This window comes from Eumetopias jubatus, unplaced genomic scaffold, assembly GCF_037043125.1.
Source record: "Eumetopias jubatus isolate StellerSeaLion01/CBP00866 unplaced genomic scaffold, mEumJub1_p1.0 scaffold_13, whole genome shotgun sequence".
NCBI classification, from domain to species: Eukaryota; Metazoa; Chordata; class Mammalia; order Carnivora; family Otariidae; genus Eumetopias; species Eumetopias jubatus.
Window position 1 is genome coordinate 98,787,642 of NW_028274819.1, and position 17,685 is coordinate 98,805,326.

Consider the following 17,685-nt stretch of genomic DNA (forward strand, 5'->3'; position numbering starts at 1 on the left):
TTTACTTTGGAGTTGTGTGGAAGATATTATCATTTCTTTTTATAATTTACATAATCTGGGGTTAGTATTTGGCCCAACTGTCTTATAAAGTACCCAGCTTTTGGGCGCCTGGGTGGCTCAGTCGTTAAGCATCTGCCTTCGGCTCAGGTCATGATCCCAGGGTCCTGGGATCGAGCCCCACATCGGGCTCCCTGCTCAGCGGAAGCCTGCTTCTCCCTCTCCCACTCCCCCTGCTTGTGTTCCCTCTCTCGCTCTCTCTTATTTATAAATAAATAAAATCTTAAAAAAGAAAGTACCCAGCTTTTTAAAAAGATTTCTGTTTTCAGAGGAGTTTTACATATTACACAGTTTTGATAGTATTCCCGTGAAATAGGCAAAATAAGTATTGCCTTATAGATAGGAAAGCAAAGATCATGAAGTTGTCCGACTTTGCTACTTACAAGGTGTGGAACTGAATTGTTTCTTGGGGCACCTGCATGTCTGCAAGAGCTCATGAACGTTTTCCTGTATAAAAGCCTTGTGGTTCTGGAATTTTTAAGAGCTTAGTAGGGAAGAAACAAGTTTCCATAGTTGTATGCAAAGTAAGCTTATAGTTAAATTTTGACCTCTAAAGCTTTTTCTGAAATTTTCATAAATTGATCTTGATCTGTAATCATTTCTCCCATTTTCCGTTTACCTATATTCATGTGATGTAAGTGGAACCTGGGCAGCAGGAGTTTCCTATTCAGGTGTTTAGTGAATCCCTTACTGAAATATTAAATTAATAAACCTTGAGCTAATGGTTGCCAAGTCAAAGAACCCTTTAAAGGTTTGTAACTAAGGAGTACCAGGTTTATAAAGCAGTGTTGCTGAGGAAAAGTCTAAAGCTAGAACACTGTAATGGGTTCTTTTTTTTTTTTTTTTTTTTTGTAAAGGAGATTGACTTATTTACCTTTTCAGAATTAGGCTTATTATGATTCAACTTTTTAATATGTCCTGAGCATCTAGATTGCAAGGGACAGTATTTCTGTAGCTTATTACACTCTTAAAATACGTTTCTTTTTTTCTATTTTCCAGCAATGGTGATTGTTCCCACTAGAGAACTTGCTCTACAGGTCAGTCAAATTTGCATCCAGGTCAGCAAGCACATGGGAGGGGCCAAAGTGATGGCAACCACAGGAGGAACCAATTTACGGGATGACATAATGAGGCTTGATGACACAGGTAGGAAATGATTAAATGTGGCCTAGCTCTCCAAGTGTAATTACAGACAGGGGCGTTTCCTGAACTTACTAAAAGTTGTTTTTAAGAATTAAGGACCAGGGGCGGCAGCTGGGTGGCTCAGTCGGTTAAGCATTTGCCTTTGGCCTAGGTCATGATCCCTGGGTCCTGGGATCCAGCCCTGCGTCGGGCTCCCTGCTCAGTGGGAGCCTGCTTCTCCCTCTCCCTCTGCCTGCCTGCTTGTGCTCTCTGTCAAATAAATAAATAAAATCTTAAAAAAAAAAAAGACTTAAAGATCAGAAACACTGCTGTAGAAAAATGAATAAAGGAAATGACCATTCAAAAAAAAAATTGATAGTAATTGAAAGGATATTCAACCTTGTTGGTAATTTTTTTAATGTAAATAAAAATAGATTGATATTGTATCTGTCCGATTGGCAAGGCTAAAAAAATATTAGTAACCAATGATAACTTTGAGAAGAAATAGGCTGTCTTGCAGTGTGAGGGTATAAATTGATACGATCTTTATGGTGGGCAGTTTGGCGTTGTGTTTTGAAATTATAAATGTGTATTTTCAATAATCTTTTCCTGAAGAAATACTAGGCAAATAAAGGGTTACTGCAGTGTGGTTTGTAGTACTGAAAAATTGGAATATCCTAAATGTCAGAGGGTTAAATACGTTGGGGTATAGTCTGAGTGGAATTCCACAAAGCTCTTAAACAGTGAAGCTGATCTGTATTTATTTTCATTGAGTTCTCCATGATACATCATTGAGTGAAAAAAGATAACACAAGCATGAAATCCCCTTATGTAAAATTATACATAAAGTTTGAGTTAGAATTTTATATATGGTTGTCGTTTGGTAATTACTATATACTTCATACTGCACGGTTATTTAAAATTATCTCATTTCATCCTTATAACAATCTTCTGAAGACCATTGCTCTAGTTTAGAGGCAAGCAACTGTATGAGATGCCTGGTATATCTTTGTTATTCATTGGGGATGGTTTTAAGACAAGTATTCCCCCGTTATTTGGAGCAGGTGATTTAGGAAGCTATTAGCCTGCCCCATGTAGGAGTGAAACAAGTATTCTCTGACCAACCTAAGATGAAATGAAAATCCGTGTCTTGAAACACATCTTTGCCTGTATTATTCCTGCCTCTACAAGTTTGTGATAAAATATGTACGATAAACCTTTACTGTATCCTCTTTGCCCAAGCTAAAATGAATGAGAATATATATATATATATTTTTTAATCTTGTGTAGTGCACGTGGTGATAGCTACCCCTGGAAGAATCCTGGATCTTATCAAGAAAGGAGTAGCAAAAGTTGATCATGTCCAGATGATAGTATTGGATGAGGTAATGTCTCTTCATTTCTTTGTTTATAACTGCCAGTGAATAAAGCAAAAGCTCTTTGTGTTCGTGAACCTCTAGTAAATGCATGACTCTTGTCAATTCAAACTAAATCACTTATAAAACAAAACATGTTTGCCCTTTAAAGGCAATAGATGGTAGGCATTTTTAGGAGTAGTTCAGCCTAGTTGTCTTTTTCTTAGGGATGCCAGATTGTAAGTTTTGTTTTTATTTTTCAAGAAAAGGAGTTGTTGAATATCTCAAAGTCAAGTTCATTCTAAGTCTTTTTCCAATCAGTGCTACATCTTAAAAAGCATCTAATGTCTCTAACCCCTCATTTAGTATATCCTACTTTGTATTGTTTGTTTTTTTTTTTGTCTCTGGTGTATTATCTCATCAGGTTGTAAGTGCTTTTTAAGAACTTACTGGACTCTACAGTTTTTGGATCTGGCAGTGTTTTTATACATACACTGTATCAGTGTTAATGTTTTGAAATAAAGTTATTTTTCTCTTTGGTTTGTGTTTTAGATAACTAGATCAGGTCGATCATAGTCTAATTCAGACAGGTTTTTTTATCTTTGAGTAAGGAGCGAGAATGTTTATTAGTCACTATGTGCTAGCACATGTTTTTTCATTTGCTTTTCACAACCACCCTGTAAGGTAGCAGTAATTTTAAAGTTGTGGAAACTGAAGTATTGGGTGGTTAAATAACTGAAGTGTATTGGGTGGTAAATAATGTGCCAACATAGTTAATAAGTGAAGGAGGCAGGATTTCAACCCAGGTAGTTTGACTCTGCAGATTGTACTCTAAACCACGTACTGCCTCTAATGGAAATCACATTAAAATTTTGTTAGGGGAACAAGGACTGTTATCTGTCTAGGGTTTTCTCTTCCCTCTAGAATACGGTATTATAGATTTTCCCCCTTTTGAATCACTGCAAATGTGTTTTGGTGCCTTTGGAGTAGGGAGTGTCATAGAGTATGGGTTACAGCCAGGAATATTCCCTGAATGCCCCTGCGGGGTAATGCCTTATTAACCTTGAACACTGATTGTTTTTGAAATTGTCTTTCCTTTGTACTGCAGGCAGATAAGTTGCTGTCACAGGATTTTGTGCAGATAATGGAGGATATTATTCTCACGCTACCTAAAAACAGACAGATTTTATTATATTCTGCTACTTTCCCTCTTAGTGTACAGAAGTTCATGGTGAGTATAAATCTGTACTTGGAAGCAGTGCCATTCATTCTGTTGCCCACGAGTATACCTTTATTCATAATTACATCTTGTTATCAGTTTATGCTGATTATTTCACATTTTTGGCTTTCCTGCCAGCTGATCAATTAAGGTTTCTTGTGCATAATTTAACTGTTTTTTTTTTTTTAAACAGTAATTTGATCAAATTCTTTATTCACTTAGCCTTTGGTGTCAGGCCGACATACAGCCATTGATATACTGGATAAATTGATTACATTGTAATTCTGTATACAAAGTACAAAATAGGAATTTAGCTACATATCTGAATGTTAGATTTTCTTTTATATGGTAACTTATTTCTTCTGTCTAGATTAGATTATTTATACTCTGCGTGCCTTTTAAGCAAGAGTTGATCAGAAATGTATGGGGGATATATTTCAAGTTTAAGAGATATGCCCTGCTTTTTTAATTATATGACTTTTCTTTTTTTTCAGAATTCCCATTTGCAGAAACCCTATGAGATTAACCTGATGGAGGAACTAACTTTGAAGGGAGTAACCCAGTACTACGCCTATGTAACTGAGCGCCAAAAAGTACACTGCCTCAACACACTTTTCTCCAGGGTAAGTAATAGGCTTCAGTTGCTGAATATTACCCATTACTTAACCCCCAGAAAACAGTTGTGTCTGTTTTCCCACCATTTTCAATGTAAAAATAGTCCATTGCTTTTCCTAAAAGGTAGTTTTGGTTGTTGATCTGAAGTCGATACTTTATGATTGACATCAAAGACATTTTTAATTTAATTATAAGATAATTTGACCTTAATTATAGTCGATCCTCATTATTTGCATATTATGTATTTGCAAATTCGGCTACATGCCAAAATTTGTAACCCTACAATCAATACTCAAGTGCTTTCGAAGTCATTTGTGGATACTAGTAACACAATAGAAAATACCAGCTATTCATATTCCTAGCTGAGATTGAACAAAGTGACACATTGCCTTGTTTCAGCTCTCATAAATGTCTTTTTCACAGTCTGTGCCACATTAATGCCACATTTTTTGCATTTTTGTGTTTTTTTTTTTGTTTTTTATTTCATGGTTTAAAATGACTCCAAAGCTTAGTGCTAAAGTGCTGTTCATTGCTTCTAAGCACAAGAAGACTGATGTGCTTTGCAGAGAAAAGGTGTTTTAGATAAATTTTGTACAGACAGGAATTACAGTGTGTTGGCCATGAGTAAATAAGGTGTCTTTAAACAGCAACACATAAAACAAGGTTATCTGTTGATTAATTGATGAGAAGTTGTGACTTAGAGGCTCTCAGGAACCTTCCCCTGTATCTCCTTACAAGCAGTGGTTCTATATTCATGTTTTCAGTGTTTGTAGCAACTTTATAGAACAGAATTATTGCAAATGATGAGAATTGAATGTGTTTCAATCATGTTGGCAATTATGGGGCTCTTATTAAGCATACTCTTCTACAATAAAATTTATAATTTATCTGCAACTATTAAATGAGTAGTATTTACAGTATTTACAGTTTTGCATCTCTTGTATCATGAGATTCTAAGTCTGAGATCATGTTTTTTAGCATTTGTTAGTATTTTCAAGATTTGGCAAAGTAAATGAATGTTTTTGTTTTTCTTTCTCACATATCCCCCCCGTCCCCCGCCCCCCGCTCAGCTTCAGATAAACCAGTCGATCATTTTCTGTAACTCCTCTCAGCGAGTTGAATTGCTAGCCAAGAAGATTTCTCAACTGGGTTATTCTTGCTTCTATATCCATGCTAAAATGAGGCAGGTGAGTATAAAACTAGAACTCGTATGTGGATTTTAAAAATCTTTTAAGTATTTCTTGGATTTTTGTTTTGTTTCAGTGCTTCTCTATATGCCCTAAGTTTAAGAATAAATTATTCCTTAGTAGGCAAGGGACCTTTCATTTTAACCGCTGGGGTTCAGTTTTCTAACTATAAAACACATACTCTTAAGCTCACAAGATTGTTAGGAAGATTGAGATAATGTATAAAATCAGTACTTTGTCAAGCATGATACAAATATGTGATTTTTATTCCCTTCTTTCCCAAGTAATGTAGATTTGCACTGTTTAATACAGTAACCACTGGTCTCATGTGGCAATTTAAGTGAGTTAAAATTAAATAAAATTTAAAATTTAGTTCCTCTGTTACACTAACCACATTTCAAGTGCCATGTTACATGTGACTAGCAGCTACAGTTTTGGAAAGTACAGATATAGAACATTTCTATCATTGCAGAAGGCTCTATTGGACAACACTCCTAAAATTTTAATTTATGTACCTCTTCAGCCCATGTTTTTTTCTTTATTTGCCTTTAGGATGCAATCTCTCTAAATTTCAGAACTTGATTTAACAGTTTAAATAATAAAAAAAAACAGTTTAAATAAATTCAGAACTATAAAAACAACATTTGTGTTGTGTGTGGTAGTTAAACATTGAAATTTTGTGAAAATGGTTTCTGAAGACTAACAGATTAAGAATTTGAGTTAATCAGCTCAACTTTGGTTTTCAGGGAAGCTTGATAATGGATCAGATACCACCACGTAGACCCTAATATTAGAAATTGTCACAGGAAATTAATGTGTTAAGCTGCAGAGAATATTTCAGACTGGAAGAACGTTGCTTTGAAAGGAAAGACCAGTTTGCCAGATGCTAGATTTGTCACTTGTGTCAGAGTCCGTTATGCATGTGTTTTCATTTTTTTTTTTTAATTGAAAAGTAAATTTTTGGGGCACCTGGGTGGCTCAGTTGGTTAAGCATCTCTTGATATTGGCTCAGGTCATGATCTCAGGGTGGTGAGATCGAGCCCCATGCTTGGTGGGGAGAGTTTGAAACATTTTAAAAATGGATACACAAAAACATGGTGAAATTTGTCACTTTAATTAAAATTCATTTCAGCAAAAAGGATAATATCCTTAACAGTTAAGATAAATGCTGAATAGGGGCACCTGGGTGGCTCAGTCAGTTAAGTGTCTGCCTTCGGCTCAGGTCATGATCCTGGGGTCCTGGGATCGAGCCCCACATTGGGCTCCCTGCTCGGTGGGAAACCTGCTTCTCCCTCTCCCCACTCCCCCTGCTTGTGTTCCTGTTCTCGCTATCCTGTTTGTCAAATAAATAAATAAAATCCTTAAAAGAGAGAAATGCTAAATAAAGGTATGGGTAGGTATTTTTGTTTTGTTTTTTAAAGATCTTACTTATTTATTAGAGCACGAGCAGGAAGGAGAGGGGAGAAGCAGGCTCCCCACTGAGCAGGTAGCCTGACATGGGGCTCGATCACAGGACCCCAGGATCATGACCTGAGCTGAAAGCAGACGCCTAACCAACTGAGCCACCCAGGCACCCCTTGTTTTGTTTTATAGGTAGGCTCCATACCCAGCCTATAGCCCTGAGTGAGATCAAGACTCAGATGCTTGGGGCGCCTGGGTGGCTCAGTCGTTAAGCATATGCCTTCGGCTCAGGTCATGATCCCAGGGTCCTGGGATTGAGCCCCACATGGGGCTCCGTGCTCGGTGGGAAGCCTGCTTCTCCCTCTCCCACTCTCCCTGCTTGTGTTCCTTCTCTCACTGTGTCTCTCTCTGTCAAATAAATAAATAAAGTCTTTAAAAAAAAAAAAGACTCAGATGCTTAACTAACTGAACCACCCAGGTGCCCCCATGGATGTTTTCATTGCTTATTAATTCCCATGGGAAACTAATTTATGATTGACTTTTTTTGTTTTTAACTTATGGGTATTCATTCATCTCTCATTTGTATAAATTTGGGGTATGCAAAACTTTGGATTGGAGAAATTAGTGATGAGAAATTTAGGACTGTGCATATATGAGTTTTTAAAGAAATCAAATGCATTGCTTTGTTCCTAGGAACATCGAAATCGTGTATTTCATGATTTCCGAAATGGCTTATGCCGCAATCTTGTTTGCACTGGTAAGTATTTCCTTTACCCGTGTTTTTCTCCCTGGTTCAGCTCTCCTTTTTCTGTCCATATCTCCCAACAGAGTCTTTGACAAGAGTTCAGCTCACCCTAAAGCCATTTCTGGAATTTCTGAAGTTGAGAATGAGCTATAGTTAATTCCTGAAATTAGTTTCCATATCTGAAACTGCAGAATACTTGTTACTGGCACTCATACCTCATCTGTCTTTTAAACTAGTGGAATTTATGTGTTTTCTGAATAATTTTAGCATACAGGAATGAGTTATATGTACCGTGTGCAAAATAAATTACATTAAGAAACTATATTTTGGAAGTTATTTATTGTGGTCTTTTAACTTTTTTTTGGCAGAAACAGACTAGTATTTTGGTGTATTTCAGTACATGAAGAAGAACAAATTGGGGGGGCAGGTGGACAGTCAGATCAGACAAAGCAAATGGATTGAGTATCCTCCCATCTCTACACTGGAAATACAATCTTAGTATTGGTATGAGATTAATCATCTAAACTAGGCTTCTGGGTGGAGAGAAGAGCCTGGATTTTTTTTTTTTTTTTGAGGTATACACAAAAATAGAGTAATTATAAGGATATTCAGTGAATTTTTGCACACATACACACCCATATTACTAGCACCCAGATCAAAATTTTAGAATACTATACAATTTGGATTTTTAAGAATACTGCTATAGGGGCGCCTGGGTGGCTCAGTCATTAAGCGTCTGCCTTCGGCTCAGGTCATGATCCCAGGGTCCTAGGATCGAGCCCCGCATCAGGGTTCCTGCTCCGCGGAAGCCTGCTTCTCCCTCTCCCACTCCCCCTGCTTGTGTTCCCTCTCTCACTGTGTCTCTCTCTGTCAAATAAATAAAATCTTAAAAAAAAAAAGAATACTGCTATAGAAATAAACTCCAAATTTATACTAGCAGAATATTGAATTTGCTAATTTACAAGAACCAAAACAGGGCTTTCCGATATCCTGAGTGTTTCCAGTTTATCTTGTTTCTCTGCTTTATATCTAAAAGGACATTTAATATAGCTGTGAATTAATGTATGTTTATCAGCACTTTTTTTTTTTAAGATTTTATTTATTTGATAGAGATGACAAGTAGGCAGACAGGCAGACGGAGAGGGAGAAGCAGGCTTCCCGATGAGGGGCTTGATCCCAGGACACTGGGATCATGACCTGAGCTTAAGGCAGATGCTTAACCAACTGATCCACCAAGGCACCCCACTTTATCAGCACTTCTAAATTTTGTATTGAAGTACTCAAATATAAAGTAATCTGATTTGGTGGAAAGGATACTAGACTAGAATTTGAATATTGGGGCTCAGGTCCTACCGTTTTTACTTGTAATCATCAAATCATTCTCTTATGCCTTTTTTTATTTTTAAGATGGGAATGCCTTAAAGTGAATTCACAAATATCTGTTGTTTATTCATTCAAAAATAGTTTTTGATATTCAACATATATTTACTCTTTGCCAGGTATATAGCTTGGTGCTAAAAAAAAATACATGTTACTCCTCAGTTTTATATCATGTATATTTTACCACAATTAAAAATTTTTAAATATATACACACTTCCTGCACTTAGGGAGCCTGTAGAAGAGGAACCTAGTTCATTGGTAAAATGTTGAGTTAAGCAAATTCAGAATGTGCAAACAGAACAGTATTTAGTATGTCATTAAATAAGTACTGAATAACATAGGTCTATAAAGTGTATAAATAAATACATGCGAAGTATCACCGTTTACTTGGAGCAGTGGTTTATTTTTTTTATTTTTTATTTTTTAAATTTATTTATTAGAGAATGAGAGATAGCACGAGAGGGAAGAGGGTCAAAGGGAGAAGCAGACTCCCTGCTGAGCAGGGAGCCCGATGTGGGACTCAATCCTGTGACTCAGGATCATGACTCAAGCCGAAGGCAGTCACTTAACCAACTGAGCCACCCGGACACCCAAGGAGCAGTGGTTTAATCAGATAAAAAAGATAACAGTAAGAGTCTAAGATAGGCCCTGCAACCTTTTTCTTTAAAGTGCCAGATATCTTGTTACAAATTTCTCAGCTCTGCCAATGGGCATGGTCCTGTGACAGTAAAACTGGATTTACAGAAACAGGCTTTAGGCTGGATCTACAAGGGATTAAAAGTAATTTGCAAATGTGAGGTATGTGTGTAGTAAGTAATCCTAAATTTTCATAGGAAAGGAAATTAACATGTGATCTGAGAAGAGGTGGAATTGTAATTGGCTCTATTAACTAGATAAGTTTTAGACTTGCAGAAGGAGTTTTAAGTTAGGGGACTGGCATCAAATGTGATCCATAGAGGGCTTCAAGAAGGTAACAGTTAAGGAAGGATGAGTAGATGAATTTCATGGAGAGTAAGGTTTGAGGAAGAGATGTGTTAGAGAACTATGTTAGGACCAAAGTATAGAGTGGAGGACCTTGTATGTCAATTTTAATTTTATCCAGAGGCAATTTAAAAGGATAAGTTATAAATTGAAAGCAGTATTTTAGAAATAGTGGTCACCGTCATGGATTATTTTGGAGTATGGAGCTGATAGAAGCCTTGAAACCTAGTTGTTAGTCTGTTGTAATTGTCTTTACTTGTAGTTTTCTGAGCCTAAATTGGCATGGTTACTGTGGGACTAGAAAAGAGAAGTGGTGACCTTGTGCTTGCCTCAGACTTGTAAATCATGTTGTAGAATGAAATGAATGAATTCAAAAAGTATAAATTACTATGAGTGGATTGCCTCTTCTTTTTGAGATATTTTGGTTACACAAAGTTTTTAATCTATTTTAATCTTGCATTACATGCTAAAAAATAGATGAAAAGAAAATTACTCCTGAGACTCATTTATGAGCTTAGAGTTTACCAGTCATTCTGACCTCTTGTATTTACAGTTATCTTAAACCATTTTTAAAAACTTTCTCGGACTAGGAAAGGTAACTTGCTAGCGGAAAGTTATTTATGATAATGTGCATGAAAGGTAATGCTAGTAATTTGCAAGTGCATTTGAATTACTGAATGAAGTGACTAAAACTTAGGTTGCACTAGAAATACATGTTAAAGAGTATTATGGTACCAAGAAACATGCTTAAATTGAAAGATATGATGGAGATTTTTTCTTTCTCTTTTAAGATTTGTTTACCCGAGGTATTGATATACAAGCTGTGAATGTGGTAATTAACTTTGACTTCCCAAAGCTGGCAGAGACCTATCTCCATCGTATTGGAAGATCAGGTGAGGAAAAGGAAGATGTTCTTTTAAGACTGATTTCTAATTCTTGTAGAGCATTTAAGAAAAGTTAAAATAACTTTACTGTATGCTTAAATTGAGATAAAATTCACAGATGAGATCCTTAGTTTTCTCATTAGGTGGTTCAGTCTGTAACTACTGTATAGTGTATGTATTTTGGCAACTTTTGACACAAATGAGTGTCTGTTTTGTCATTGGAAAAACGTAAAATAGGGTACTACTTTGGGCTTTGATACCTGAAGTTGTGTGTTTGAGGAGACCATAAGAAGTGGTTTTAAAAACTCAGAATGGCACTGAACAAAAACCAAGCCTGTATGGTTTTGCCACTAATAGAGTTGTACGTGCACATCAGTTCTATTTAACTCAAATTTTTATCAATGAAAAAATGTTTTTCATTTTTAGGTCGCTTTGGTCATCTTGGCTTAGCCATCAACTTGATCACATATGATGATCGCTTCAACCTGAAAAGTATTGAGGAGCAGCTGGGAACAGAAATTAAACCGATCCCAAGCAACATTGACAAGAGCCTGTATGTGGCAGAATACCACAGCGAGCCTGTAGAAGACGAGAAACCTTAACAAGCATGTGCGTACCTGGCAGAACCACTAAGTGAGCGTAGTGTTTAAATCAAGATCCTCTTTCCTGGAGGAAATTTGCTGTTGTACTGCATGTAATAGCAGTGATAGGGTAGAACACCTGTTGGCATAAATGACAGTAAACCGGACGTATTGCTTGAGTGAAGTTGTGGTCTCATTAGAGAATCTATAAATGCTGCTCTTGAATGAAGTTTTCCTGTATAATGTGATACATGAGCAGTACTTAAGACAAATCCAGACTTCCAAAATAATGAAAGCAAGGAATCTTTTTCAACAATTTGAATATGAAAATTTTTTTTGTCTTTTCCTTTATCACTCAGTCATTTCTCTGTTGTTATCATCACTCTTAATTTCTGCTGGGCATCTTAATAAATCAGGTTAATTACCTGCAGTGCCTCATTGCCAAATGTGTAATCAGGTTGAGAGGGTAACTGCCTTTTTTTAAATGCCCAGTCTTGTTTCTTGCGCCACCCTCTTTCATTGTTTGGTGACTATTGGATTCCGGTAGTAATGCTCAAAAGAAGGCTCAACATAAAGAATACAGGCTTGTTTTGCAGCTTTTTCTAAGGAAAATGAAAATCTGTTTTATTTGAGAGATGGTAGCTTCCAAATTAGCAATAAGCATTTTACCTGTTACTCTTTTTTTTTTTTTTTAAGATTTTATTTATTTGAAAGGGCACAAGCAGGGGGACGAGCAGAGGGGAGAGGGACGGGCAGACTCCCCGCCAAGCTAGGAACCCTAGGATCCTAGGAGCTTAACCTCAGCCTAAGTCAGGTGATTAACCAACTGACCCACCCAGGCACCCCATTTATCTGTTACTCTTTCAAAGTTTCTGAGTTGCTCTTTTCACTTTAGTTTCTTTCTTTCTTCCCCCACCCCCCAAAAGGTCAAACAAAACCCTCAGACAAACATAAAAGTAGCCAATGTTTGTTGGTATCCTGGCAGGCTGTCAAGTTTATGGAAGTTTAAAAAAAAATTTGGGGGTGCCTGGGTGGGTCAGTTAAGCGTCTGCCTTCAGCTCAGGTCATGATCCCAGGATCCTGGGATCAAGCCCCACATCAGGCTCCCTGCTCAGCAGGAAGCCTGTTTCTCCCTCGCCCACTCCCCCTGCTTGTGTTCCCTCTCTCGCTCTCTGTCAAATAAAATCTTTAAAAAAAATTTTTTTTTTTAAATTTTTCTTGATTTAATTGTTTTGGATATCAGAACTTTCAGGCTCTTGTTCTGTCTCTGGAATGCCTAGCAGAAATTCCTTAATCCTAAATGGATTCTACAGCGGGCAAAGGCTTAGTAGAAGCCACTACAGAGAAACCATTTGGTTGGAGTTGTGAAAACCTAGGTATCCTGGTTCATATTGTTTTCACAAAAGTTAATTTTAGGTTTCTTCCTTATTTCTTTAGGCTTTGACAAACTACAGAAGGCTCGTTTGGATCTGTTGACACATCGTTTGGGGGGATGCTCTTCTCTTTGTGGGTTTTTCATCTTCTTTTTATTTTGGAACTATGAAGACTTAAAAGAGCTCAGACATTTTTTCTTTTTTTAACTGGTGAAGAGAAAAAGCTGAAAAGAAGGAATTTACCTTTTTGTTCCACTTGTTTGCACTGTGTGCTGACTGAACATTAGTTGCACTAACTGCTGGTTTTTAAAAAATGTTTTCTGGGGAAGGGGGACAAGGAAGGAGGAGAAAGAAGAGAAGGGGAGAAACCCTAAAAAGAGAAGAATCTTGATGAACACACAAGCTTGTCTACAATTTCAAAATTCTCCAACAGCTGACTCTTGAGTGCATTTCAACTTCTCCCTTATTACTCATCCGTTTTTTAAGCCTGAAGAGCTTATTACTTATTTGTGCGAAGTGCCTTATGCTATGAGACCATTCAGAATATCATCTTTTAGACACAGCCCAAGGAATCAACAATAGAAATTCTTTCTTTTTTTCTTTTCTCTTTTTTTTTTCCCTGTCTTTTTAAATTTTTTGTCTTTTCATTTTGGTTTCAAGTTGAAGTCTCTCTCTTCCCTTTTTACCCGATACTCAAGCCCAGGGCTGGAAGATGACACATATTAGTAATGTTAAACATCATTCTATTTTTCTTTATGTGGAGGAGTTGATATGCAACTGCAGTTCATCCGCACTGTAAATACATGTATTTAAAAAAAAAAAAAAACAATCCCAAGTAAAAATTTCTTCTGGGCTGAGTAGATTACAACATCATCGCTCCCAAAGGAAAGAGCAGTCTATCATTGCAGGAGCCATATGACAAGCCTTTGTGCTCTATAGCAGAACACTAAAGACTGGTTTACATACGCTTCCATTAGCAGTTATGGCACTTGATGTGTAGACATGTCAGAGCCTTGACCCTCTTTCCTCTGTGGCAAAGCGTGTCCCATAGAAAATTGGGTGTGTATACTTGTATAAACTTTGTAAATAAGTTTTTTTCTGGGTTCATATATATATATACATATATATATATTTTTTTTTTGGATGAAGGTTGCTGGGATTAAGGGGATTAGAGTGATTATGGGAGCAGCTAAAGATGAGAGGGGCTCAGTTTTCCGCAACACTAAATTCTAAAAAGTACTTTGGCCTCTTAGTGTAGAGAGCAGGCCTCTTTGGTGACCCTGTGTTGGAAGAGGAACCCAGAAGTCTGGGATTCACTGTTTGCTGCCACACTGTATCATCTAATACCTTTGGAGAACACCTGCCAGAGAGAGCAAGGAAACTTCAAAAACCTATGACTCAAGATGTTATTTTTGAGAAGCTCTCTCTGATTTTGCTTCTCCCCCTTTTAAAAAAAGTTTGAGGAACTTTTCAAGCTCAGCAAAAGGGGACAAAGATTAATCTCCCTTGCAGTGTGGGAATTCAGTTGAGTGGCAGTGTCTGAGCAGTATATGTACAAAGCATGGATTTTGCATTTCAGAATATTAGCCAGTACCAGCTTTGGTAATGTTAGCAGTTCTGGAGCTTATTTTCTGTGGGTCACTTCCTGTACTGTGTTAAGTGTGTTGCCCTCTGCCCACCTTGAGACACAAACTTGCAGGAATGGGCAACTCCTGAGAGCTGTTAACTTTCATGCTACAGAAAGCTGCTTGCCATCCTTTTGCTTTGTGACAAGAATTATCTGTCATTTTGCATTGTAAATTGCTGGCAAATGCTTTACAGTCAGTAGTGTTGCTTTAAATTGTGCCCCTCCCAACATGCTTGATGTTTGGCCTGATCTCCAGGCAAAAGGAGTGAGATGAATCAAAACCAGTGAACTTTTTTTTTTAAATGTTTTTAATTCCCTTTTAACCCAGTGTACTAGGTCAATCAGGAGGCATCTAGGGTTTTTAAAAAAAAAAAAAAAGCAAAAAATAAAATTAAAAAAATTTGATTTCCATATTCCAGTTTTTCAAAACAAGGTAAGTCCTGCATATGCTTTCATGCTTAACTCACCTGGATAAAGAAAGAAATTATTCAAAGTTGCTTTTTTTTGACTCTTGCCTAGTTCTAAGCAAAACTATTTGTGACTCACCCAAAACTCCTTAGGATCAAAATCCTGCAGATGCCTCCTGATCAGACGTAGCCCTAACTCCTTAAACTGTAGCAAGAGCTGCACAGTACAAACCCAAAAAAGAATAAGTTCAATTTATTTAGTATCCAAGCTATGTTCTATCTGGCCAATGTTGGTTACTAAATACAAGCCCTAATTAAGGAATAACTTTTTTCCAGGGAGGGGTGGGGGGAGGGAATTTAGAAGGCATCAACTTTTGACCAAAAAAATCTTGCCCTTGTACTGATGCAGCTCTTTTTCCCCCACCTCTGGCGAGATAAGAGGGATCATTACAGAAGAAAAGCAAAGGCTTGTCAATGGAATTGGATATCTCGCTAGAGAGTGTGTGGGTGACAAGACAAACCGCGCAGTCTTTGCCATTCTCAGACTGTGCTTGGTGCCACATGACTGTGGGTTCCTCTTAAAGCACAGACTTAATTGAAAGTATTACTGAAGTATAGCCTCTGATGAGGAGTGGCACTTAAATGATCTGGAACACCACTATTGGACACAGTCCTGTAGAGGCAGCTGTCCAGTTTTGGTGCTTGACTCTTGAATAGGAATTGCTAAATGGAAAGATGCTCTAAGGACTAGGTCAAAGCCTAGTCTCTCCTTTTTTTTTTTTTTTTTTTTTTTTTTTTTTTTTTAATCTCCCTCACTATAAGGAGCACTGTTACTGGAAATTGTTTTTGTGTTCTTTCCACTGTTGGGTGTCTGTTTTAAGTAATGGTAATATTTTTTCCAGTGGTTCGTTTGGATGAAACTTCCCTATTTTTAATATTTAAATTATGTCCAGCTCATGGTTTTGCCTATGGTTGTAGTTGTGTAATGGGTTATGGACTGTTACACACCTTGCTGCCTCTGGGCCTCTTTTGTTTTTCTCTTCCCATAGATTCCAGTGGAGAAACTTTCTTGGCTTTCCCTTGGGAATAGAATAAACTTATTCTAAAATGATCTTCCATGGGAAGAAGTAAGGGAGAAGCAAATCTAAATATATCTCTCAATTATTTTCCAGTTGGTCTCAGCATCGTAATATGGGTGGGTCCCAATGGCTGGGGGGAGGGGGGAGGCAATTGGTTATCAATATCTCTTTTCAGAATGAGATGGGAGCATCTTTCCTTCGCTGTGTGCTTTGTGTTTGATACCATCAGGCTTGGGTTAGAACCAGCACAAAGCCTTGAGTGTAAATTTGTTGGAATCAAAACATCTCATTCTGATCACTTGGTTTAGTTTTTTTTTGTTGTTTTTTGTTTTGTTTTTTTTTTAATAGGGGTGGGAGGGAGGTTACTATGCCCCAAAAGGGAGGGTGTCTGCACTAAGGATTTAGAAACACTTTGGAAGTTCATAACCTCATCAGAAATGGCCTTTAGCCACACTCCTGACCCTATAGATGAGTAACAAAAAGATGAAATAATTTTTGGGGAATTAAGCCATGTTATTTTAATTTGCTACTTTTCTCAGCGTTCTGTGTGTCTTAAAAATTGTTACTGTGGAATCATTTTCTGACAAAATACCTTTGTCAGGCAAAATTTTTGGCTTCATGGGAGCTGAAGTTAACTTTTTGTGAAATTAAGTGGACTTTTGTGAGCTTGTAGTTATGCTTTATATCCTTAAAGATAGTTTTCTTAAACTCCCAAAGAAAATCTCTGGTCTTAAAAACTCATCTTTGGGGTAGAGAGTTAAGTGTCCAAAGGCTATTTAACAGTTTATGAGGTTAGAGGGAGCTAGCCTGGCACCTGGACTCTGCCCCTCCACAGCTGACAGATTCCAGCAGAAGTGTGTTTAAATTCTCCAGTAGACAATACTGGGCAGGGCAAGGGAGGGGGTAGGGCTGGGTTATTAAGATACAGGCTACTGTATTTTAACCAATGGTTGTGGGGGAGGGGTGCCTGGAGAAAACAAAGTCACTTCCCTTTTTTGAAACAAAACTAAAACTTGAAAAAATGTATTTTCAGTAAAAATGGGATAGAATTCCAGTGTCCCTAGCCACAAGGGACGAGTTCCACTGAGAAGTGAACAGTTGGGACTCAAAATTTTGAAAACATTTGGGGAAAGGGAAAATTGGCTTTCTGTTAATTGGCAAATGTTCCAGTGGGACTCTGTTTTTGTTGGGATGTGTTACGTTGTATGTACACATATATGGACCAGAGTCTGCTGCGTTTATGAGGTTCAGAAAAAATGGTTGATAAAATCTTGGTTTTTGTTAATTTATCTCAATAAAAGCCCACTGGAACTCCAAATGTGTGTGTGGTATGTCCTTAGCAGGCTGTGCTACTTAGGAATTCTTGCATATGAGAACATTTGACTAAAGTAATTCACATGGTGAGACAGTAGGACATCTCAGCACTACTCCTCTAAGCCCAGTTGAGGAAAATCTGAGATGGCTCATCTCAGCACCCTCATGCAGTGTAGATACTGTCCTACCGTCCTCATTTCACTTTTTCGATTTTCATTGCCTGAACAGAGAACCGAGCTAATCATTTGGAGAGATGTTAGTCTGTGATACATGGAAGTGGGTTATAAGTAATCCCCTCCCAGAACTGTTCAGATGTTTCAGTAAACTGAACATGCCCACAAAGTTTACTTAGGAATG

The 17,685-nt window shown here is 37.4% G+C and overlaps 1 protein-coding gene across 2 annotated transcripts in view; it reads left to right on the forward strand.

The window, feature by feature from the left end:
- Positions 1–17,332, forward strand: part of DDX6 (DEAD-box helicase 6) — a 33,421-nt gene extending 16,089 nt beyond the window's left edge. For both annotated transcript variants that reach the window (XM_028105771.2, XM_028105772.2), the window contains exons 6-14: positions 1,057–1,203; positions 2,470–2,564; positions 3,643–3,765; positions 4,248–4,376; positions 5,439–5,555; positions 7,650–7,713; positions 10,855–10,956; positions 11,374–11,556; positions 12,966–17,332. In XM_028105771.2, the coding sequence (XP_027961572.1) occupies positions 1,057–1,203; positions 2,470–2,564; positions 3,643–3,765; positions 4,248–4,376; positions 5,439–5,555; positions 7,650–7,713; positions 10,855–10,956; positions 11,374–11,549 (953 nt within the window). In that variant the 3' untranslated portion in view covers positions 11,550–11,556; positions 12,966–17,332. The remainder of the gene's footprint in view (positions 1–1,056; positions 1,204–2,469; positions 2,565–3,642; positions 3,766–4,247; positions 4,377–5,438; positions 5,556–7,649; positions 7,714–10,854; positions 10,957–11,373; positions 11,557–12,965) is intronic.
- The last annotated feature ends 353 nt before the right edge of the window (positions 17,333–17,685 follow it).